Here is a 24,776-nt window from a genome sequence, read left to right as displayed (position 1 = left end):
ACTTTCTCCTTGCAGAATTAATATTTTATTTCTGGATATCCATTTTTTTCAGCCATTTGAACTTCAATGCACAGTAGTGATGAGATTGAAAACAATTAAATGTACAGCAGATTGAAATTAATATAATTCCTTGTTCAGTTCCTTTAAATTATGGACCAGTACTATCACATACTCCGATAGCTGAGCAATTAGATTTGCTAGTTTGTTCTTAAAATTCTAATTATGCAATGGGTTGGATTTCGGGCGGGGGGACGTCTCTGCGATGTTTGTTCTCTTCATATGTAGCCAGTTTTTCTAAAATCGTTTTCCACGGATTTTTCTTTTGAAATCAGATATCATATCAATTTTCAGTTCGTTGAAAAGCTTTGTCACAAGATTTAGGAAGACAAGAAATTTATTTTTATTTCTTTACTATACAGTAAAGTGTGATCAAAAGAGAACTATTCTGCCTTATTTCTTGAAACATTAACGCTACGTGTAATATGCATCCAGTGGGAAAAAAATTCTCAAAAACAGGTACGTAATTTTTTGAAAGCTTTTTTGTAATGAGTGGGATGAGTTGTGAAAGAAATAAAATATAACTTATCATATAGCCTCAAGATTTCCAAGCAGTAAAAACATAGATTATACTTTTATTAGTGAAATATGAATCTTTATGTGTTAAACTCGCGAAGTTAGAATAATTTACCCATTTAACAGGTCAAGATAGAAGTAGAACACAGAATCCACAGAATTCTTTTATTCTGAAGTGACTCTTTCAATTTTTTAACTACCTCTGGCAAAATAAAACACATATGTGAAATAAAACACATATGTGAAATCGGTTACATCGGAAAACTGGCACACTATCTTGTTGGACAGGCAGATATTTTTCTCAGAGCAGTAAAAGTATTCCGCCTTCTTTTCATAATGGTTTCTTCATCAGAAATGAGATAGCCGATTTAAATAGATAATCCTATGGCTAGTACTCCAGTGGGCTATCATTTAAAATTGAGTTCTGCTTACGTATATATATCTACGGCGCCCTAGGCATTTTAGTTCAAGTGTTGCACAGTAATAAAGTAAACCATTATTGTTCTTGATTTCTGAAATACATTTGCTGCAGATCAGAAAATATTGTCGCACGTTTAAAGAAAGTCTCTAATATTCGTGCTTACGTGGTATAATAACAACATATTATCCGTACAAATTTCTCAAAAAAATTTATAATTTTCAGAGAGAATTGATATAGTCGTGTTTAATGATTTTTTAAAAAAAATTACAGTTTGATATGAATTTACACTTTATTAATGGTACAGTGAATTAGTATTTAAATACAACAGAGTCCCTCAAACTCGATTTCGGATTACTCAGAATTCCGTATAATTCGATCACTTTTTTTAATCGCATGGCTAAAGGACTTCTGTTGGTCAAGCAGAACATCATCTTTGAAATAATTAGGTGGTTTATTAAAAGGTAGATTGTAATAACTTCTAACATCGCCTATGCGGTGCAAACTGCATAAGTACATTTTAAATATTGTGTTTTTGTAATTACAGTACATATTAATGAGCATGAACGTCCGTGTTACAGGCAAAGTATAAAACGCCGGCATTCTATAGAATACATTGTATATAATGCTGGATGTTTTTAGTCAAAGTATGAAATATGAGAATTATTATATTTGTATACAATACCTAAGCATTCTATAGAATGACAAATGCCATTTTATGCAAAGTATGGAAAAGGTCCTGATAAGGCTATTATATAAATGACGTGCATTCCTCAAAAATACAAATGTTATTCTGAAAAAATAACTAGAGTGCCATTAAAAAAATTTATTCAAAGTACATAAAGGAAAATGAAAGTCGTTCAAAACAAAATTTATGCCTTCTTTATTAAGGGAAACAAAATGTTCATATAAAAATAATAAGAAATAAAAATTAACCTACTTGTTGCAACATGGTAGGCTTGAATTACATTTTATTACATTTTTCCCGCAAAAATATTTCATATTTTGACACTTTTTCTTACAGATACATTTCACGAATCCTTGGCCACTTCCATTGGACTGAGCAATTGCAACTGGCCGGAAAGAAATTTCGTGGTCAGGAATTTCTTCAATTCTAAGTAAGTTCTTAGGAAATAAAGTGAATTGTGATCTCGCATATACCTGTTTTCAAATTCCTGCAGAAGTTCCAAGTCGGTAGAAACCATCCTCTTTTACACTCATTACAACTGCCAATATACTGCGCGAATCACGTCGTCCATTGTCGACTTCAATAATGCGAACTCGCACAGTAGTTCCCAAAGAAGCAGTGGGAAATTTTTTTCAGAATTCATTTTCAATTTTTGTGGCTTATATTTCCAGCTTGATTTTAGAATTTATTTTACTTTCAATAGCATTTTCAGTTTTGGAACAAAGGGTGCACAAAATATCCATTCCATTATTTTTACTAGCGTGGCCACAGAAAGTATGAATTTTTTTACGACACGTTTTGCATTCAAGTCTACCATTCGTTTCCTTTAAACACACACAACAGGTGTCAGAAACGAAAATTTCTTCGCTAAGGTCTTCATGTTGGTTTAATCCACTATCTACTATAATCTCATCCATGTTTTTGTAACCGTTTCTTTTTCTTGCATAATCTGATTAGTTTCATCTTTTTCCATCGTTTGGACGCTTTCTATTACTTTTTATAGCTATCCCTCTGTATTTATATATCAATCATAGATGTACTTAATACTAATAATTTATATATGAATTATAGATGTATTTAATGCCGGTTTCAGATTTGGCATTCTGTGGAATGCCTAGGAAATGGGTGAAATATGAATCGTTTCATACATTGCCCGCTAGTTTAAGCGTTATGTACAATGCCAAGGCATTCTATAAAATGCCGGATTTCAAACTTTGCCGCAAACTTTGCAAACAAATCCGCATGTTTTCCTGTCCTGTTCAAGGATTTGTTATAGTGGCCTAATTGTGCAATCTTTGTCTCTTTTCCTTTGTGAAATTATTTCTTGGAACCTATATAACGAATCTGGTGACAGACTTTATTCTCTTTGTGTAAATTCCGATTTATCCTCTTCCTCCTCTCAGTAACAAATCGGCCGAAGAAAGACCGCTTAGCCTCTGTCGATTACTATTTACAGTTATTTCTTTTACTAGAAGCAGTAAAAGAAGTTTGCTACCTTCTTTTGCTAGCAGCTTCAGGTAGGCTGCTTAAAGATTTATAGTTGTACCCTGCAGTAAACTCAAGTTTCAGTTCTCATTCATGAATTTTCAGTTCATTCAAGTTTATGGCTGCAGTTTCTCAGCTTACATCTAAGCTTAAAAGTACTGTGTGGGGTTGTCTGTGCAAGTGAAAATGTCGAAGGAAAATAAAAGAAAAGAAACTAACATGGCAATTTAAATGAAAACTGGATGCTTTAAGGGAACTGGGAAGGTCCTATCTCCATCATGTGTAACTCACTAATTTTATGTAACTTTTTCTCAGAAAGGTGAAAGATAAAATTATGAAATTTTTATCACTTTCAGAATAAAGTGCTTTACATGCTTTAACAGACCATTTTCATTTTAACTTAAAATAAAAACTTATTATTAATTTTTTATTGAAAATCACTTTTAAATTTCAAATTTTTGTAGAGTTTCAATGTTTAAAACAAATAATTATGATCAAACCATCATATTTTATCATAAAACCTCTGTGTTAAAGTATACAATACAACATGATAATATGTGCCATTAAAACATTGAGTTCTTATGTTTCATAGATATTGACAAAAAGGCCCACGAACCTGAAAAATCCAAGCTTCCTGAAAAAAAAAATTAAAGTTTTATTGATAGATTTGTTGGTAATTAATGAATTAATTTAGTAAAATCCTGGTTGGTAGGAAGGATGATCACCTTCTTCTATCTAAGACTCTTCATGTCTCCTTTTTGCAGTTTTATTTCTTTTTTTGACATTTTTGCTATATCAAATAGTTTCCGCTCTCTATCAGTAATACGTACTTTACTCAAATCCTTCATAGTTTTAACACAATGGCTACTAGGGTTAATACTAATCTTAGATAGCACTTTTTTGTGTTTCCCGCATTAAAGTAAGAAACAGTATCAAGAACTCCAAATTTTAAGGTTTGAATACACCACTGACATATTTTTTTGGCAAACGAATCCAGATCACATTGTTCACAGATTCATTTGGATTTTGGGTTTTCGCGGGCAAACATTTTCTTAGAAGCTCAGGGTTTTCCAAGTCTTTAAATATTGGCTTGATGACTTCCATTATTTGAAGAGGAACATGTGTATGCTCGGTGAGGTCATATGCTTCGCTTTTTCCTTGGGAAAGATTAAACCCACACTAGCTGTCAGATCCAGCTGGACAGAGTACATGATTCGGATATTTGTTTCTCGACAACACATGAAAATATTCAGTTCAAACAGCTTGCTGCATATTTTGAAATGATTTGACATTTCTTCTAATTGCTAAGCCATAAAATATCTGTATATTCCTAATAATATTTTCAGTTAGCCTGTTTTCATACTCTAATCACTTTCCAGCAATAAGTTATTTTTCCAGAATATTTTTTCTTCAACTCATATAAACAACTTCCCATTATTTTCTCAATGTGCTCAATGTACTCTAATTTTTCAGTACCTATATAAAATCTCCTTAAATTTTAGATAGCACTATACATGCAGTGTCTGAGATCGGTTGAAAATGTCTTTGATACCACTGACCTCCATTCCCCCACTTGCTCCACTGTAATTAGCGGTGTATGTATTCAAGTGAAGTGATTGACTTTTTTGGGGGGGCACTTACTAAATTTAGACATAATTGCACGGCTATCACTTTACGTGTATCAACACTTGTCTCTGTTGTAGAGTCATTAGGATTTTTCAGAAGCCAGAGAGATGAAAAATATGCAACCGCCTTCGCCGGGAATCGAACCACGGACCTCTGAAAAACCGGCTCAGTGTGCAGAACCACTACACGACGAAGGATCGCTAGGGAAGTGGGAGAAATACCTTATATATTCCCCTTTTTAAAGGGCGACTAGGGTTTTAGGGGACCTAGTCGCCAAATCCTGGGTGCAGAGAATCATCATCCACAACCCTTTTTAGTTCGGGCGCCACTTGTAGAGTCATTAGGATTTTTTAGAAGCCAGAGAGATGAAAAATATGCAACCGCCTTCGCCGGGAATCGAACCACGGACCTCTGAAATCCCGACTCAGTGTGCAGAACCACTACACCACGAAGGCTCGCTAGGGAAGTGGGAGAAATACCTTATACTGTAACAACACCCTTATGTGATAGATACCACTCTCTTGCCATGCGCCATCAAAAGCATCACACAAATCTCTGTTACCATCATTAACTGGTATGCATTCTTCAGCTGCTGCTTTCATTTGTTCTGTGCTCACTTGTTCTGATGTAGCAGTCAAAACGTTAATATACTGGGAAAATGCTGTGGGTGAAGGTGGTAAATTCATCACTCCACACAGCTCAGAGAATTCTGGGAAGTACTGGTTAGGATCTGTACCTAGGCAGTCTCAACCACGGGGGTATACAAACAGTCTTCACAGGACTAGAACCCGAGTATTGTACTTAGGTTGGTTCAGGCTTGGCAGGGACCGTACTGGTACTGTCGTGTCTGTTCCTTTGGCTGTTGTGGATCGAAATAGTAGATTTACTCGACCTTCTCGATGGGGGTTTAGCCCTCATAGTCCCAGTGACGGGGACTGACGCAGTAAGGTAAGGCACCGAAACGAATTAATTGATGCTGAGAGAGTGGTGCCCCGAGGCAAAGATGACTAGTGACGTATTTTGTATTAAGTTTCAACGTTTTCGCCCTTGCTGAGGCTACATATAAAGCCGGGCAGGGTCTGCGCCGCCACTGAAGGATCCCTCTAAAACCCGGTACATTCAACTTCAAAATGTCAATACAGGACGAGGGTCCGGGCTTTGGCGATCAGTTACCTACTATGAGTCAAGCTATCTGTTATCACCGTCCCTGCCACTTCAGTAGTGATTGTTATTGAATGGTTCCACGAAATTCTCTCACAATACCAATTTATTATTAGATATATATCTTTGTAAAACATACATACATATATAGCTTTGTATCATGCAGAAATATATTTGCATATGAAAAAATATTCTTGAGACATAACATTTATGAAAACCTTTGAAAAAGGCTTCATCGTTTATGAGAAGTTTCTAGGTAAATTCTTGTAGGCTGAAAATTGTGTAGAAAACTTCTAAATCTTATATGGGGGAATATAAAATCGCTCAATTAGGAAAAAAAAAAAAAAAAGAGTTTTGCATTTGAAGGAGGTTACCATTAAAAGTGCTACTGGTTGAGGTGACTCCATATATTGAATGAAACAGCATTCGCTATGCAAATATATTTTATTACACGCAGAGAAATGAGATTCGTACTGCGAGCATTCTACAACAGTCTTTCTCTTCCGACGGCAGCCTCCAAAAGAGACTGTGAGGCGAGAGAAATGTGATGTAAACAGAGCACGTGATGTGCGCCTCTTGCCGGTTGGCTGATGTGGAGCCTCTCGCACGCATGATGAAATGCTGTACAGTATGCCCCCCAGTGACTAAGTCATGATTACAAATTATAATAAATATTTACTCTATATACAAAAAACGGATAATATAATGCTAATATAGTGAAATATAACGAATGAAGTACAATATAATAAAAATATACTATTCATGGTTATATAGATGAAGTTGAAACTAAAGCTACTATAAAGCGTATCTCTAGTAGCTCTAGTTGGAACAAATGCGTAATACAAAACGTTAAATATAGTACAAGTCTGTACTCAATGAATGTAGTCCGGAACTAAATGCTTAGCAAATCGGGACTTTACACCGAATTTTAGTGGTAGATGTTTGATTAAAGAATCGTGCGGAGAGAGCTGAACCTAGAAGAAGTAAAGCCGGGATATAAGTAATGTCATCTGGAGGGTGATAAGCAAGTTTTACGCTATCAATTGAAACTCTAGTACGTTTCCCGTTTACATCAATGATAAAATTCTTGTCACTTCTGTCAAAGACTAAATGAAGTCCAGTATAACGTGATGTTAACTGAGGATTAACTTTATCAGACCTTAAAAAAAATATGAGAGCAAGCTTTTAATGAGGGGTTGATGCAAATTTTGGGACTACCGTGTAGGGCAGTAAAAATAGGATTTAAAAAATCTCATTATCTGAAGTAAACTGTTTACATAAGTGAGATTTAAGGTCTGGTTTATGGCATCACCAGTTACTAGTTCGGAAGGTAATCTTAAAGCAAACAAGTTGAGTAGACGTTTCTTTGACATGTTCCTTAATGGCTGAGCATATGCCTAAGAGGACAAGTAGAAGAGTTTCAGTCTATTGTGCTGTATTATGTGATGGAAGTTTAAGATACCGAAGGAAGCATTCGATAATTCCATTTGACCGGGCGTGATATATAGATATTCGAATCATGTAGCACCGAAGCGTGCCAGGAAATCCTCTAAACAGATTAGATTCAAAATTTTTACCCTGGTCAGATGTACGAGTAATTGTAACTGGGCATCCCAATCTTGATATCCAGCCGTACTATCTGCTGTTTCCGCAGTCATGTCTGTTGTTAGAATAACTTCCAGCCATATTGTGTGTGTGTGATTAGGGTAAAGCCTCGAGGGTTGTCTGCCTAAGGGTAGGGATGTCTTCATGGAGGACTTTCTAAGGGAACTGGCTCTTATACACGTTACACATTAGGAAAGCAACCAGCCATATCGTGAACCGGTCTATAGTAGTCACGCAAAAACTGTTTTCCGTGAGATGGAGGGGGGAGGGCCCACAGCCAACTCTATAATGGCCTTGAAGCGCAAAAGTCACGTGATCAAGATGGTCGATGTATTTTTGTGGTAGTGTGTGGTTGTGAACTCGTGGTCGTGGATTTTTTGGATCTATATTTTGCTATTAAGTGATTTTAAATCACTTATGCTAAGGTAAATAATATTTTTATCTATACTTCGTTTTATACTTTTTTAATTTTTAGATTTATTTGGGAAAATTTGTAGCTGTTCTCAATCCTATTCAAGTATTTCGTTTTAACATAACATCGAATACATTAGTTTGGACGTTTCGCGTAGTGTTGTTTTGAATATTTGTTTGGAATAGTAAATTAGGAATTCCTTGTTTTGATTATTTCTTTCTAATAGCATATTTGACATTCTGTCCCAATAAAAGAAACTTTATCACCACAAACTTTTCAGTCATTAATAACAATTACAGATGCATTCAATTGATTCCATGTTTGTTTCAAAAGTATGAAGCTGAATACATATTGTTAGGAAAATTTCAATGCTCCTGAATCACGTTTTGAAATGTATCGGCAAATGTCAGGTTCAGATTATTAAATAAATGACCTACAATTATTAGAAAATGAGAAGAAGCTTCGTTTTAAAAACAATATTATAATTTCAATCAAATATGAATGTCCCTTTTACCATATTATGATAAGGATTCTATCTTTACTTTTGCGAATATTAATTGATTATTCAAATTTACTAATTAATGATTTTTTATAGAAAATGTTTCTTCTGATATTTTAGCAGTGCTAGTTTATGTTTCAGGTTATGATGCCATGAAAAAATTAAGGGTGATAAAATGCAATATTTGACAGGACTGGTTGCAAAGTATTCATTCAGTAGATACAGAAGATGATATTTTTGGTTTTCTTAAAGAATTAGATAAGGGGGAAATTAAAAATTTTCCATCTGAAGTTACTCTATTAAAATCTTCAATTGTATATTTCTTGTTTGGTGAAATTCTTAAAAACATGGAAAATACATTTCTTATGCCAGGAAAGCAAAAGGATATTTTATATAAGTTATCTTGGATACGGTTAGTACACCATACAGTTACTTTAATTTAACAGATTCTTGCACTTGTGGAATGACTTTACAAACTCGGTTAGAAAATATGTTTGATAACTTGTAAAATAATGTTAAATAATTATGCAAAATATAAAAATGACAAAATCAATATAAAATGTTCATATAAAAATGTTAACAAATTTAATTAATTTCAGTTAATAACTCAATTGTTTATTTTGATTTATGCTTTGTTTCTGCATAGATTATGTATAATATGTAGCATGTATGTATATGGTACAGCTTCAAGTTTTATGAATTCATTTTTAATAGTGGAATAGACTTGTAATTTGGAGAAATCACTTTAAAAAAAACCAAGCCTAATCACTTACCTCTTGGATGGTTTGGAAAAAGTGATTTTGATTTGAATTTGATTTAAATTGGAACTAGTACAAATAGATGGCTGTCTTTTATGAATGCAATTAGCATTTAGTTCTTTGATATTATCTTGAAAGATTTATTTACAGTACAACAAGCATGTAAGTTCATCTTTATATTCAAATTTTCTAGCATTTAAGGAATTTTAATTCATTTCCCTGTTTTGATAAAATTGAGATATGCAGATTTGATTAGTGAATGGAGTGAAGAGAGATGACTATGGGTATTTGTCTTCTAAAAATTTATATAGCTGATGCGATGGTAGCGGCATGGAGTTTTACAAAATAATTCTTCCCTTAATATTTATTTTACTAGTATGAAAATCTAAAATTTACATTCATAAATCTATTGAATTCCCCCCCCCTTATGTGGATTTTATATTATTTTGACAATAAATTTGATTCAGATTACGTAAATGGATTTCATTTTTATCAAAATTACATAAATGAAGTTCGCATGTGGTGATTCTCAATGATATTTTTAGTTACATAAACGAAGTACAAATTGTTTTAAAAATTATTGAAGATATACATTTTTACCGCCTTTAAAAATATTGCAGTATGAAAAATTTAATGTAAATCATACGACCTACTCACGTTTATTAATTTATATTTATTTTAAGACAAACTATTATTTCGGTAAACTTTAACTCCGGGATTATGGTAAAGAGAAAGAGATCGACTATTTCGATCACGTGACCTTCCGAAACTGATTTCGCTTCAAGGCCATGATACAGTCAGCTGTGGGGAGGGCCTATAAAATCTATATGCATGTGTGCAAAACGAGCCATCGGGTTCAGCAAATGTGCCGATATGAGATTTGGTATGTTTAACGATTTTAGCTCGTTGACACTGATTGCAGCTGCGCATTTCTTTTCTCATGCTAGGCCATACAAAATGTTTAGAGATTAGATCGAGGGCTTGAAATACTGGAATGAGAGAAAAAAGTATGGTTTTGAAAATTGCAAATCTCATAGACTGAGGAACAAAAGGACGGGGATGTTTTTGTGACATGTCACAGTACAGATGAATATCCTCAAGGGAGAAATAATGCTCCTGAAATTTTAAAGAGGAGGTATTTGATGTTAAAAGTTGTTAAAGTTCTCCATCGCTTGATTGAGCAGCAGTGATTTTTTTTTATCACAGTAGATGAAATATCATCTACCTCAATTCGGCATAGTACATTGGTGACAATGTTATCAGAGACTTTAGAATGAAAAAACTAACGAAGATACGAAAAGTAGCAAGGACACGGGCGGAATTATGATGATGAGATGATTCAGATCAAGAACTTAAATCAATGTTAAATCATGGAGAATCATTGCTTAAATCAGTGTTAAACAATTATTCATGGAGTTACAGCTGGAATAGTACTTAGCTTTCCGTGATTTTTGCTTCATCAATAATAACACTGTACTAAACATATATTTCTTGCATTTTTGTACTTTATTTAACAAAATTATATGGAACCGCCCGACATATTTCGTTTTATTTTTCATTTAAATACGGTCTACTTGTTACAAGCTATCATTCTTTCCCTGGCAGTTTGCAGCTTCTTTTTCTACATTTATCATATATTTTTAAATGCTATTATTTCTGTGGAAAAAAAAACAGTTTTAAAGGAACAAAGTTCATTAATAAGCTTATAATTATAAACATTTATAACATTTAAGAGAAATTTTATTTTTCTGTATCGTTATTCAGATAAATACAAAATAATTCATTCAATCCATAAAGTTTGTAAGAAATTTTCATGAAAATGTTAAATTTAATTTAACTTTGCACCCAGTGTTTTTTCCGTCTTCCATCCACGTCGTCTCGAAAAGTTGTAAAGCCATCTGTCATAATTCTTAATAATCTGTGTATTTTCTTTCCCGGTGAATGGTGTCTTGTCGCTGAAGACGTGTTGACTGTGTTTCGGGTGTGTACGGACGGTGTCTTGTCAGCGGACATAAACTCATCATTCCTCTGAGTAGTTCGTTGAATTGAAGTTTTGGTGAAATCATGTCTACATCAGGCGATTTTGGAAATCCTTTACGTAAATTTAAGCTTGTCTTTTTAGGAGAACAGAGTGGTAAGTTAATTAGTTTTAAACTAAGCCTAATATCTTTACTATAAATATATTAGAAAGTTGGATTTTTTTCACATCTGTGTCTCGTTGCACCAGAAGTTTTACGTAGGTTTCAATTTGATTATAGCTTTTACGTCCGAGAATCATTGATTAAAATTTGATTAAGGTTAACAGACTGGTTGAAATGATCATAAACTTCTTATAGCAGACCGAATTCGTTTCATTTTTAATTATTTCCACACATGATTGTTACTATTGTTGGTTGTCTAAGTTATTTTCTTTTTAAATTAGTAGATCATCTGTACGATTTATTTTAAAAATATGTGTATAAAGTATTTAGTTACGTAAAATAATGTAATTAATATTTTCTGAATTTAGGTTATTTTCAGTGTCGGTGAAGAGGTACGATTATCATTGTATTTGTTTAATGTTTTCGTATACGTTGCATAATATTTTATATAGAGTATGATGACAATTTTTGAGAAGAGATGGGTAACCTGTCAGTAATAAATACCTACATATGTAAGTAAAATCTTTTCATTTTAAGGGATTATTCATGCTTTTAAGCTATAACAATATTATCAGAGTATTTTTAAAATTTATATTAATCCTATTTTGTGATACTGATACTGATGATGATGTATGATTATACACTATGGCAATTTGTCACAGGTATGGAAAATGCTATGGACTCTCGTAAAACTAATTACTTATGGTACATTTTTTCTTCAGGTTTTACTTGATATCTGTGCAATTCGGAAGTGTATAATTAAAATTAAAATATTTTTTATATCATTCAATATATTTGTTTGTAAAAGTGTTAATGTAGGTATTAATTTTATACGAAATACTTCTGTGTTGTCTCTAAAAGAAAATGAATGAAAGCTTACTTTAATTGGTAGCTTAGAGCATTTTAAAAATAGCAAAGTTTAATCATAGACTGACATTATTTCTGAAGAAATGCTTTATGCATTTTTAAAGAATGTAGCATACTGAAGAATTGCTTTATGCATTTTTTAAGGAATGTAGCATAGATCTCTCTTCATCAAGGAGGTTCATATTGTCCTATTTCTTGTACTGTTTTGGCCCATACTATATAATAACAACAAACAAAAAGAGATTATAAAGTTGGGAAAAGTGCAGAATCACCCACTGCTTGGCGCATTTTTAAGAATTGCACATACTCTGTATCCATGTTTACATCGACCTATTTTCATTTAAAAAAACATCCCGGAATTGCAAAAAAATGGCACTGCACACTCCTTTAACTTTATCCATGTGCACTTCGACCTATTTTCATTTAAAAAGTCAAAGAAAATTGACAAAAATCCAATTCTTCTTACTCTTGTAAAAAGTGCCAAATAAGTGGGCGATTCTGCACTTTAGCCAATAAGTTAAACTTCATTGCTGTTTTATATTTATTTGAATATTATATATTGGATTTAATCGAAATAAGAATGAAGACTATCTCAATTAAATCCATATTGTAAAATAGCTTACTAGAAAGACATACAACACGCCTATCATTTATTTAAAAATGCTGAACGACGATTTAATTAATGTTCAGAATTGCATGGTTGATCTCTGGGAAGGCGAAATATGATACTATGGTAATTTAATTATGTGTACATTATTTGGAAATAATGATTAAATTCAAATAAACAAAATAATTAAAATATTTATATACTAATAAAAAATAATCCTATTTTTAAAAATTCAGTAGTCCTGATTGTGCAGATTATAATTTTCTTGTTCACAAGTGTATATAGAATAATTTGCAAAATCTGAGAGATGGTGAAGTTGCTTTTAAAGTAATATGATCAGTGTAGAATGTATTGATAGTATTGTACAGAATGGATTTTTTTCTTAAATGGCTGGGCACTTTATTTAATAACAATTAGCCTTGCTTCACAGCAAGGATCAGAATTGATGGCCATTTCATTATGGAAGCACCTAATAGGTGGCCACCGCTATCTCCTGTGAAGAGACAGTAGTGCAATCATGCTTTCTAAGGGATTCGAACCTGGGCCCGTCACTACGGCAGTCGGGATCAATAACCACTCTGGGAGTCAAGATATTATTTACAAAACATTTGCCTCTGTGGATAATAGTAAAATAGTGTACATATTACAATGAACTTCCCAACTGCAATTTCGTGATTTCTTTGTGGATAACTGCGACACAGTGTGCAAATTGCTATGGACACATATAATGAGGTGTGCAAACTGTTAAAGACACGAAGTTATGATGTATCGAAGTGGACAAGTAGTATTTACTTGAACAGTGAACTTAACAAAAGTGTACTTCAAATTTATCAAAAGTTAACTTAGAATTCAGTTTATATGAACATAGAATAGTGTACACAACATCATATACTTTGGACTATGGAACTATCAACTGCCTGAACTGATGTGACTGGCCTACTCTGTGGATAACCCCAAAAATAATACCGACACACATCATTAGGTGTGTAACTGAAGTTATGACGTATTGAAGAAGACATAGGTTTAAAAACTGGCTAATATATAAGTTCCGCTCTCCACAACATAGATCCTATCCATGACAATGTAATTATTAATTGATTATATATTTATTTTTCATATGGATTATTATGTATCAATTATTGTATAGATGGCATACAATAATTGAGGTTGATCTTTACATTATGGTAACTTGGCGTTTTTTTGGCGAAAATTTCTCCTACAGCAACCCTCTATTTTTTTTTCCCGCCGCCGAAGACATGTTTGTTTTCTTTTTATCTACTGAACACTTCTTCCAACAATCTACTAGCCGAATTACACTTATGCTAGAAATTTTATCTAACAAAACTGCTTAATCATGACAAATATTCACTGCAAAATTGGGAAAAAGATGCACAATACCATACTCCTTACGCGTTTTTCAAAATAACACATACACATAAACCATGTACACGCCAACTTATTTTTACTTAAAAAAACATCCCAGAATTGCACAAAAATGGCATTGCGCACACTCTTCACTATATCCATGTACACTGCTTTTTTCTCATAAATTAGAAAAATTTCACGAAAATACATGACAATTTTCTCAATCTTTAAACCCAGTAAAAAGAACATATATGAAATTACCTGATCGCGAAAAAGTATTTACCCTTTCCAAATATGAACATTTCCACATATAAAATAAATAAAATATCCAAAAACTTTTACCTCTAAATCATCTATTATATTATAAACGTCACCAACGAACTCATACCGCAACCATTACAAATACTTAGTGTCAGATTTAAATTATTTCCATGCACGTTTACTTCAACTGAAACGTATACCAAATTCCTACAAATATAAAATTCACAAAATAACTATCATTTAATTAAAATATAATTAAATTCAAAAACACTACTTAAAATATAAATGAGCACATACATTAAATTAATAAAAATTACCTTACAATCCTAATTACTTTAAACTAAATCATTGCTAATAACAATTTTCCCAATAATACCAAATTCCTTTACTTCCACCTTAGATTTAGAACAATGCATAAAAATAATATCCTCAAATAATTAAAAATACTAACTTACCTCATCTTCTTCAGAATCTTGATTACGTGTCCGATAAACTTTTCTTTAGTTACGGCCATGGGATCCAAAAATTCACAAACACTGTTTTACACAACACAGAATAAACCAAATACAAAATTTCCAGATTTTTTCCCGATTTCCCCCCTTTTCCGATTAAAGAACCGTAATTCGTCCATTAATATCACATGACATATCCCATGATCTCTCATTTCCCTCACACAAAATAATGCGTAATCGGAACTGAGTACTGCTCACATTATTACCAAAGTCCCAGGTAGTAACCTTTATCGCCTCCAAAATGTCGCCAAACTACCAGTTACCATATTGTAAAGATCAACCATAATTGATACATAATAATCCGTATGAAAAATTTAGCAATTGTAATATTACTATCATATAATATAGCATGTAATATCTATCATATAATATAGCATGTAAATTTAGCAATTGTGATATTATTATCATATAATATGTCAATTTAGCATTGTAATATTACTATCATTGATTCAGTGAATGCCGCCGGTGGTGGATGGTAGATTCTTTTCTGTTGCATGGACATAACTCTGATTGGTGTAGAACCTTAGGTCGGAGGTCCATGCAACAGCGTTTTGGTCAATAACCACTATACCGTTTGGGTGGCAGAGTATGGATTGTATTAAGCAATATAGTTGATAATTCTCATACCATAATCCTTCAACTATTACTTACTGTGATATATGTTTTCAGTTGCTGTGAGGACTGCATTAATTAAAAACTAACCAATATTTTGCTCTGCTCTCTCCAAGTCTTCCTGCTTGCTTGTCAAAAAATCAAGTTGAGGTGCAAATGAAATACAGAAATAGGTTAATTTTCTTTGAAAGTCAAAATTATAGGAATTAATAAGAAATTTAAATGCCAGATAAAATGTCTTTTAAAAAAATAGGAACTACTCTTACATGTGCTCTCAGGTCACCAAATTTCTTGCCAAACATTTTTGGCGAGAAACTCCACTCCGCCATATTACTACCTAAATTTTTTGTCTACATTTCGAATTTTAAGCCTAAAATGTCTAAAAAAACACCACGTTTTGAAGACACAATTTAAGCTAAAAATCCGAAACAAAAACAAAAAATTTAGGTGGCAAAAATGTAAAGTTTCTAACCAAAAATATTTGACGTGAATCCATGTACACAGCGATATGTTTTAACTTGAAAAAACATGTATGAATTGCACATTCTAGGCAGTGAAGGAATCTATGAACTATGCACACCTGGCTTCAATAAGTTAACATGACAACAATAAATTTCAAAGAATACCATGTACACAGCATTCTGTTTAAACTTAAAAAAAAAAAATCTACAAATTGCAGAATCTCAGCATTGTGCACAAATCAACCAAATAAACTAAACTAAATTACAAAGAATTAAAAAAACAACAATAACAATAAAAATTCATAGTAAAATAAAATGCACTTATAATATAATCCTGAATATAATTTATTCCTGAATTAAATTTCGCCAGTCACACAACGTCTCTGAACAAAAGTGCCATGATTTTGCTGTATCACGTCTTTCTGAGATTCAAAATTTCGAAAGTAACGATAGAAACTTCCTCCAAAGTTAACTTACTACACCGAAACCACAATTCAAATCTTAACTCCACTGACAGCCACATACTTTACCAACAACCATTTGGCTGCAAATCCACACAAGAACTATCAGAAACGCCCTTCTTCCGAATTCTCATAGCAGCTCCACATTTCAGATTCCATTTTAAAAGTCCCACAGAAATTCCAAAAATACACTTCAATCCTCATAAACACACCCGTGGACAAAAGACTCGTTAACAGCTCCAACATCGTACCTTTTAATCCTAAATTTACTTTCCACACAATCTAAAATATGCGACTAAAATCTTGCCACCATGTCTATCATTGCAACATAAGCCATTTGAAAACATGCACAACACGTACCGATGAGCAATTAACCTTTTGAAGACGGGATGGCCATTATAGTGGCCATAGAGTCCTCTCTTTGAAAAGACGGGGTTGTCCACTTTAGTGGCCATGTCTTTTTCCCCCATTTTCCAGGCTGAAAAGTGGGGTGAAATGTCAAATTTGATGTCTCTAAGGTTTTAGCCCCTTATCTCTTTAAAAGGTCTTCCTTTTGTGACATAGATGCACCCCTCTGAGAATCCATTAAACTACACACAAGAATCTTTGTTGTAAATAGGAGGTGATTTCTTAAAGGGGGAAAGCATTCGGTTCAAGATTCCCCGTCCTTTGGTAGCTTTTCTGCTACCAAAGCCCGGCCTCAAAAGGTTAAACCACTCCAGCAAAAGATTTTTCAACATCAACAGGGTTGCCATACAACACACAGTCGCACCAAAAACCAGCGCAGAACACACATTGCCACATTTGGTGAAATTAGAGTGCATATAAGAGTAGAGCCAAATAATATAAAACAAAAGGTTCAGACTGGTTTAAGATCTGACATAGATTCAAAATATAAAAGAGAAACACAATGTAAATTATGATAGGTACTTTTCCGTTTTGCTAACGCAGGCGATAAAGTCGCCAGTAATGCTACAATTGATGCCAAACAGAATATCCTCGCTGGTAACCTTTTGCGCATCACTTTCAAAATAAGTCATAACCATTTCTTATCAGATTGTTTGTTTCTTTCAATACTGGCATACAATTACATAGAACTTTTACCAGATAGTTCAGTTTTATGCCCTAAGGCCATTCACAGTAATTAAGTCAATTAGGATGCAATCACACCATTCACCCTAAGGCAAAAATATAGAAAAGACAAAGTCAAGGGTTAAAATTCATCAATTCTAATGAGAATGCACTAGCGAAGTGAAGCAGTGCGGTTTTACATAATTTCTGAGTAAGCTATTCGTATGAATTATTCCAAGTTAAGATTTAACTTGAAATTAATTTAGATAATTACTGAGATAATTAGATTTTTGTAACATAGTTTATGTGAGATGAGATCACTTGGGGTCAAGTGATATGAACCGGCGAATCAGGATGTTGAACTATAAATTCTTAAATTAACATCTTTTTACAAATTTATTGGCTTTTTACGAAATTTTAAACGATATTAAAATGTGTATGCCTTCAAAATAAAAAATTCTTAGAACTAACATTCGTTAACATTTTTTTTTTTTTTTTTTTTGTGTATATTGTATGTTGTCACCAATAAAGTCTGCTTGGCAAGATTTGCACCGGCAAATTGGAAAAGTACCTTATGGTATAATTACAAGAGAAAATATGTTAAAGTTAAAAAAATTAGGACTTAATTTTCAAAGTATTCTTAACAATAAGTTTTTCTCTTTTTTAATTTAAAGTGGAATAACAGTTCATTAATGTGTATAACCCCTTGAAGTACAAGTAAGATTAAAAGCTTATGTGCTTAAAACTTGTAGGAATAAAACTTTTCACTTTTAAAAAAAGCTAAGTATATATATATAAATTAAAGAAGTTGAGATGAATATCCAACTAAGCAGTAAGAATGTCTGAATGACACAAAGCTAGGTAAAAACCTAGCTTTGTTTCCGAAATACATCTGAATTGAATGTTACTGAACAAAAACTAAAAATGAACATAAATTTTTTACGTACTAAAATGTAGAGCAAAAATCTTAAACTAGTAATATAAACACATATGTTAATCTCTTCTTTGGAGCTTCAAAACAGAACTTGTCAAGAGAAAAGTGTTTTGAGGCTTTGAAATTTATGGTTGTTCGTTATATGCTGGATATAAAAATTATAGATTTAAAAATAAGGTGAGCATATAAAAGTTAAATTTCTCATACATATAAATGTTTACAAAAGAGAAATGACCTACCTTATGAACTTAAATTTCCATTATTGGATAACATGAAAAGTTTGTCATATTCGTCTTCCGTTATATCTTGAAGCGTTTGATCGAATGATGGTTCATCTTCGCCATTACTGTTACTCTGATCCATAAATTCATAATCTTCTCTTCCATCTAGATTATAACTATATTTTAAAATGATTTCTGAATTATGTCGGGTTTCATTTCATGATTTTATTTATCCACTCACACACTCTTTCTAAACTGGTATGACACATCTGTTCTCTTTTATATATGTTTTTTCACCTTCTAACATTTACGTATTCTACTGTATTTTTAAATTTTCTTTGAATGGCTTATTGATACACACAGCTAAAGGCTAAACTTAGGGTCTTGATCTGTCTTGAATAATTGCCATGTCTTTATTACACTCTTTCAGCAGTTATCCGTTAGATGGGATTTTGAGCCTGTCCCAAACTAAAAGTTTCCGATTCTGTAAGGCAACAGGATGCTTTTGCCAAACACTTCTTATACACAATTTCACACTGGTTTCATTCATCCATCTTTTCTCGTGAACATAAATGGAAACAACATTTAGGAAATTCCATTTTGTCATTGTCTTTGTTTTAAAAATGACCATGAGTTTTAATTTTATACCATCTGCTTAAGCATCTGTAAAGCATTACGGTGAGGTGAGAGTTTTCATGATCTGCTGTTTATAAGTAAACCATTTTTGTTTCTTTTACATCAGTTGCTTTATTTTCTATCATATCAGACATTACTGGAGTTTCATCAATATTTTTAGTATATGACAGTAAATAATATTTGGTAAAATCCTAGGAGAGCCCACACCCTTGGTGACAAACTGGGAAAGTGAAGAATCACCCACTGCTTCGCACGTTTCTCAAAATTGCTAACTTGAAAATAACAAGTCAAAAAATTGCACAAACTCTGTATCCATGAAATTAATGTCAAATGTCATGAATATATGTTATTTTCATGACGTTTGACCAATTTTGACGTAAAAAAAACATCCCTGAATTGCACAAACTTGGCATTGCACACTCCCTTAACTTTGTCCATGTACACATCGATACTTGCCATATAAGTGGGCGTGCCAAGGGTGTAGGTTCTGCTAGGATCCAGCCCAATATTTTTGCCAGTAACCTACTTCTGGAAAATTATCAATTTGTTGTCCAAACTTTTGGAAGCATTTGCAAAACTTTTTTTCCTCTACATTATACCAAAGTTGCTTTAAAGTTTTCGCTTTCACTTGCATTCTGTTTTGCCTACTGTAAGGCAAATAAACGTACACTGTTTCTTGTTACATTCTGGAAATTTTCTAGCCCTCTCTATGTAATATATGTAAAATTCCATACATAAGGGGGGATTTCTTATTCATTACAGATAAAAATTTCTGCCAGCTTTTAATGTGTCCAATTTCGAGCAGTTGTATATTTAAAGAAAAGGAATCGTACAGAGAGTCTTTTTTTAATTATAATCAAGAAAATAACATATATTCATGACATTTTGAAGAACTTTGAAATTTCAGGACTAAATGTGTAACACTTGGAGAGCTAGGACCCAGTTTGCATCACTCTCCTTGAGGTTAGGCCATTTTGTTACTCCTTTGCAAAAAAGCACATTTATTCTTTGGCATATTCATTATTGTGATTTCATTTTCCTTCCATTCATGTATGGAGCTTTCACCAATACAAAGAATCCTTCCTGCAGCACGATTTTCATTTTCTTTCACAAATTGAGTGATTTTGCATTTTAAACCAGCACTGTGTTTGTTTTGTTTACTGGAGCTATATTTGCTACTAAAAGGAGCACTAGACAACTGTGTTTCAACTAAAGCAAATGTGATTTACTAAAGCCTTCGGTGTTTACTTCAAAATCGTGTCTTCAGATGAATACAGAAAGAGAAAACATCTGACTCTTAAATCCGTGAATTTTTTGAGGTCAAAAGAGCATTCTTATCCCAAATTATGTCCCCCCTTTCTTGAAATCCTATAACAACATTCTTGTTCACCTCTACAATGAATACAGCCCACCCTGTTTGCAGAATTATTTACTCCCTCAAGCATCCCTCCCACGTATATATTGTTTATAACTATCATTTGTTAATTTAGCATACCATTGTTCAGAAGGCTGGGAAAAATCTTTGAATGAATGACCTTTAAAAGATAAGAGCATCACACACGAATCTTCCATGTTTCTTTGTAAAGGAAAGGATACATGTTATAGTACACCGAATGTACCTAAAAATAAAAAAAAAATGTAGTTTAAAATTATATGTGTGCATTATACATACACCAAATGCACATTATACAACAAAAGGTAGTAGAAGGTATTGGAATACGGGGTAGTCTGTGCACTTTTTTGTTCCATTTAGTTATATTTTGTAATAATTCAGTGTTTATTTTTGATATGAAGAGAGGCTAGACATTACCTCAATAAATGCTAATTTTTGTGTGGTACTTTTCTGTATATGCATCTTCCTCTTTGAACATTTTTGTTATCTGTCTCTTGGGTGACCATTTGATTAAAGCCTGTCACACTATAACTTAGTGATTTTGATGTTAAATAATATTTTATAAATTCGATGACCAGTTATGAAGATTATACAGTACAAAGTCTGTAATCCAAACGTCCATTATCCGGAGTGATCTATAAGCCAGACCTCAAAGCCAGAAACTTTTTCTTTGAATGCCTTACGCATGCGCGTAGTACGTTTACGCATACACATTTAATACTACGCATGCGCGTTTAATGTTTACACGTGCGCTTTTAGCACAAAAAACGAAGCAACTTAAAACAACTTACATTGAAAGAAATGTTTAATAAAGCAAACAAATAAATATTAAACTTTTTTTTTTGTAAATTTTGTTACCCTTTACTTCATAATTGCTCTTTATTTCATAAATTAGTTTCATATTTTTAACTGTATAATTTCTGCATGCCATCTTACCAGATTTAAATTGATGATCTATAATCCGGAAAAACCCTTAACCGGAATGGCCGAAGTCCCGTCGAGTCTGGATTACGGACTTTGTACTGTAATAATAATTTAAATGGGATTAAGCTGAGCCCAAATGATTTATGTAATAACAATTTGTACTGACCATTCATTGAGATATTTGGATAGAAAAAAGTTATCAGAGAGGGTCTGAATAGTGGATGAAATAATGTTGCCAGAACATTTGAAAACATAAATTCACATGATGAAACTACAGTTTTACAAGAACTCTTCCAAAACATATTTTTAATGTCTGAAACTGAATTATTAAGGGTTTGCAAAAAATAAAAGACCTAATTTATTTATTTTTAATATTATAATTAATTTTAATATTATAATAAATTAATTATAATTACAATATAATTAATATTATAATTAATTGTATTATAATTATAATTAATTTATTATAATTAGTTTAGGACACCTAATTTATTTACATGCTGTCAAGGTGGAAAATTAAGCAGACTGATAAATGGCACCAGTAAAAATCTAATGTATTTCAAAGGAGCTAAGAATTTACTAGCTACTTTAACAATAAAAGTGCCAGGATGATTTAAAAAATCTTCAATGATTTCTTATCAAATGGCATGTAGAACTGAAAAATAAAGAACTTCTACTGCTAGGCACTTGTGTATACTAAAGGTGTCTGCATGAAACATATAAGCTTGTGTTCCTGCTTTCAAACACAGCTTTTATCCTTAAATCCTTATATCAAGGAATTCATAAAGCTTTTAGATGTCATCATTGAAAGGTATTATGGAGAAATGAAGAAGACTGTTCGAACTGATGAGAAGTGAAGACTGTTCAAACTGATGAAAGTGCTAATATGTAGTAATTGTTCTTTTTATAATCGTATTTTCAAAACTGAAATGGTAAAAAAAGTATAGGAATAAAACAACGAGTAAATGATGAATGAATAAAATGAAAATAGAATTTATGGAAATCGTTTTACTCAACAATTCTGTGATTTGAAGTGATTTGAAAGTGATGAAACATGTACTGAGTTTTTCAAAACTGTAAAAATTCTAATTTTTTGAAATTAATAGACATGTTTGGTAACCAAATTTTTTACTAAAAATTCTTAATTGATTTTCCGGTCCGTACTGCTGAGGGTGTTGTGCTTTACATTTATGTTAATAGAACCGCTAGACAAAGAATACAAAATAGGGGATTCCCCCTCCTCTGAAAACTATGAATTGATGAGTATATGATGCTCTCTTACTGTGTAATATGGAATCTGTGGTTGCTAATCATATTTAGAGCATCAGTAGAAATTATTTAATCCTGGAATTTTTCTATCATACTTTCTGACAATAATTGAGTCTGTGATTTTGAACATCATTCTACTGATTTTTAAGGGGGTGGAGGAATGTTTTAAAGTCGCTTAGAAGCAAAGAAAAATAATTTAGCTTGGGGGAAAAAGGCGTGAACTTTTTCAAAATTGGGCACAGTTTTAATGTTTTAATCTACATCAGTGGTAAAATTTAAGCTGAAAGTTATTTCCTAGTTTTCCTTGCTTGATTTCACTTTACCTGAAATGTCACATTGAAAATGGTATTTAGATATTTGTATAACTGCCTTCTTACAGAAGGTAGATTTTCTGAAGTTGATTGAACTGGATTTTACAGATGAAAAAGTAATGAATAATAAGAATAATGAATAATGAGTTGCAATTACAAAACTTACTTATTATACTTCTGCATTTGGTGTATGTATATTATTATATACAAATTTTGTGTTTTAATTACATATGTCTGAAAATTTATTTACCTTTCTTAATAACAGTTTTATGTTTTTCTTGTAGAAATTTTATGGTAATCGCATTAGAAAAAATTCAAAGCCATTGTTCAGTTTAGCAGTGTTGCAGCAAAATACTGTATTTTGGCAGAAATTTTACTACAGTTTCTTCCATTGTAGGCAAATCCTATATGTATCAGTTTTACAATTAAGACAAAAAAGTTTATTTCTATAAGATAATAGTACAGTAGTTCTGAGAATAATCCATTTTCTGCAGAAGTTTTAATCTTGTGAAATTTAATGTATTGATTGAGTTTCTCTGTTTGCTGAGTTTGTAGGTAGTATGGTATTTTTTTATTATTTATGGTACTGAAAACAGTTTGTATGAATTCGAATTAAGTTTCAAAATTTTTTGCAGTTTTCATAAGTGGCTTCTATTTATTTATTTGGACACATAATTGTAGTAAGCTACCATATTATGAAATTGGGGTTTTCACATTAAATGATGTACTGATATAAGCATACATTTTTATATTTGTATTCACATCTTGATTATTTTGCATTACCTGCAAATCTTATGGTCATATTATTTGTGCTGTAACTGAATTATTTTTCATTTGTGTAATGTCATGAAAAAGTTTTAAGTAATAATCAGCTTTGTCGTATCTTATTTGCTGAAATCCTAATTGTTATATATATTTGCTGAATGTGTTATTATTCTATATATATGTGCTGTAACTGAATTTTTTTTTCATTTGTTTAATGTTAGGAAAAAAATTAAGAAATGTATCGCTTTTGCTGTACCTTTTTTGCTGAATGTCTTATTTTTTAAGTGTAAAGTGTCTAACTTTTATTGAATACTATTTTCAAATACAGATATATACATGTATACATTTAAAAAATATGAATTTTTTTTTTCCTTTTTTTCTTTTTCAGTTGGTAAAACTTCTCTGATCACAAGGTTCATGTATGATAGCTTTGACAATACGTATCAAGTAAGATAATTTTCAGTACTGTTTTCTTTAATTCCAATGTGTATGTAAAATTATTAGCAAGATCATTGTAGTAAAAATATTTTTGTTAATTATAAAATTGTTTCTTCATATATATGAAATGAAAATTTTTAGTGTCTACCAAAAACAATTTCTAGCACACTAGTGACATCCAAGTGAGTTAGAACCTGAAATACGGAATTCAAATAAGTTTGAAAAGTTTATTAAAGGGTAATAATTTAGATGTGAAATCTGTTGTGAGAAAATTGTGAACAGGTAAATGATGAAATAAAGGG

General features: G+C 32.1%; 1 protein-coding gene across 2 annotated transcripts in view; it reads left to right on the top strand.

Moving 5' to 3' along the window:
• Positions 1 to 11,174: 11,174 nt before the first annotated feature.
• Rab6 (RAS oncogene family member Rab6) overlaps positions 11,175 to 24,776 on the top strand; it is a 64,440-nt gene continuing 50,838 nt past the window's right edge. Inside the window, exons 1-2 of one of the 2 annotated variants that reach the window (XM_035357198.2) lie at positions 11,175 to 11,359; positions 24,425 to 24,483. In XM_035357198.2, coding sequence (XP_035213089.1) covers positions 11,290 to 11,359; positions 24,425 to 24,483 — 129 coding nt within the window. In that variant the 5' untranslated portion in view covers positions 11,175 to 11,289. The remainder of the gene's footprint in view (positions 11,360 to 24,424; positions 24,484 to 24,776) is intronic. The other variant, XM_035357194.2, reaches the window with a different exon arrangement.

Source organism: Stegodyphus dumicola, chromosome X2 (assembly GCF_044657685.1).
Source record: "Stegodyphus dumicola isolate Sdum_Otavi_A_Nest chromosome X2, ASM4465768v1".
NCBI classification, from domain to species: domain Eukaryota; kingdom Metazoa; phylum Arthropoda; class Arachnida; order Araneae; family Eresidae; genus Stegodyphus; species Stegodyphus dumicola.
The sequence above is the reverse complement of the archived record's forward strand: the minus strand, read 5'-3'. Positions and strand labels throughout refer to the sequence as shown.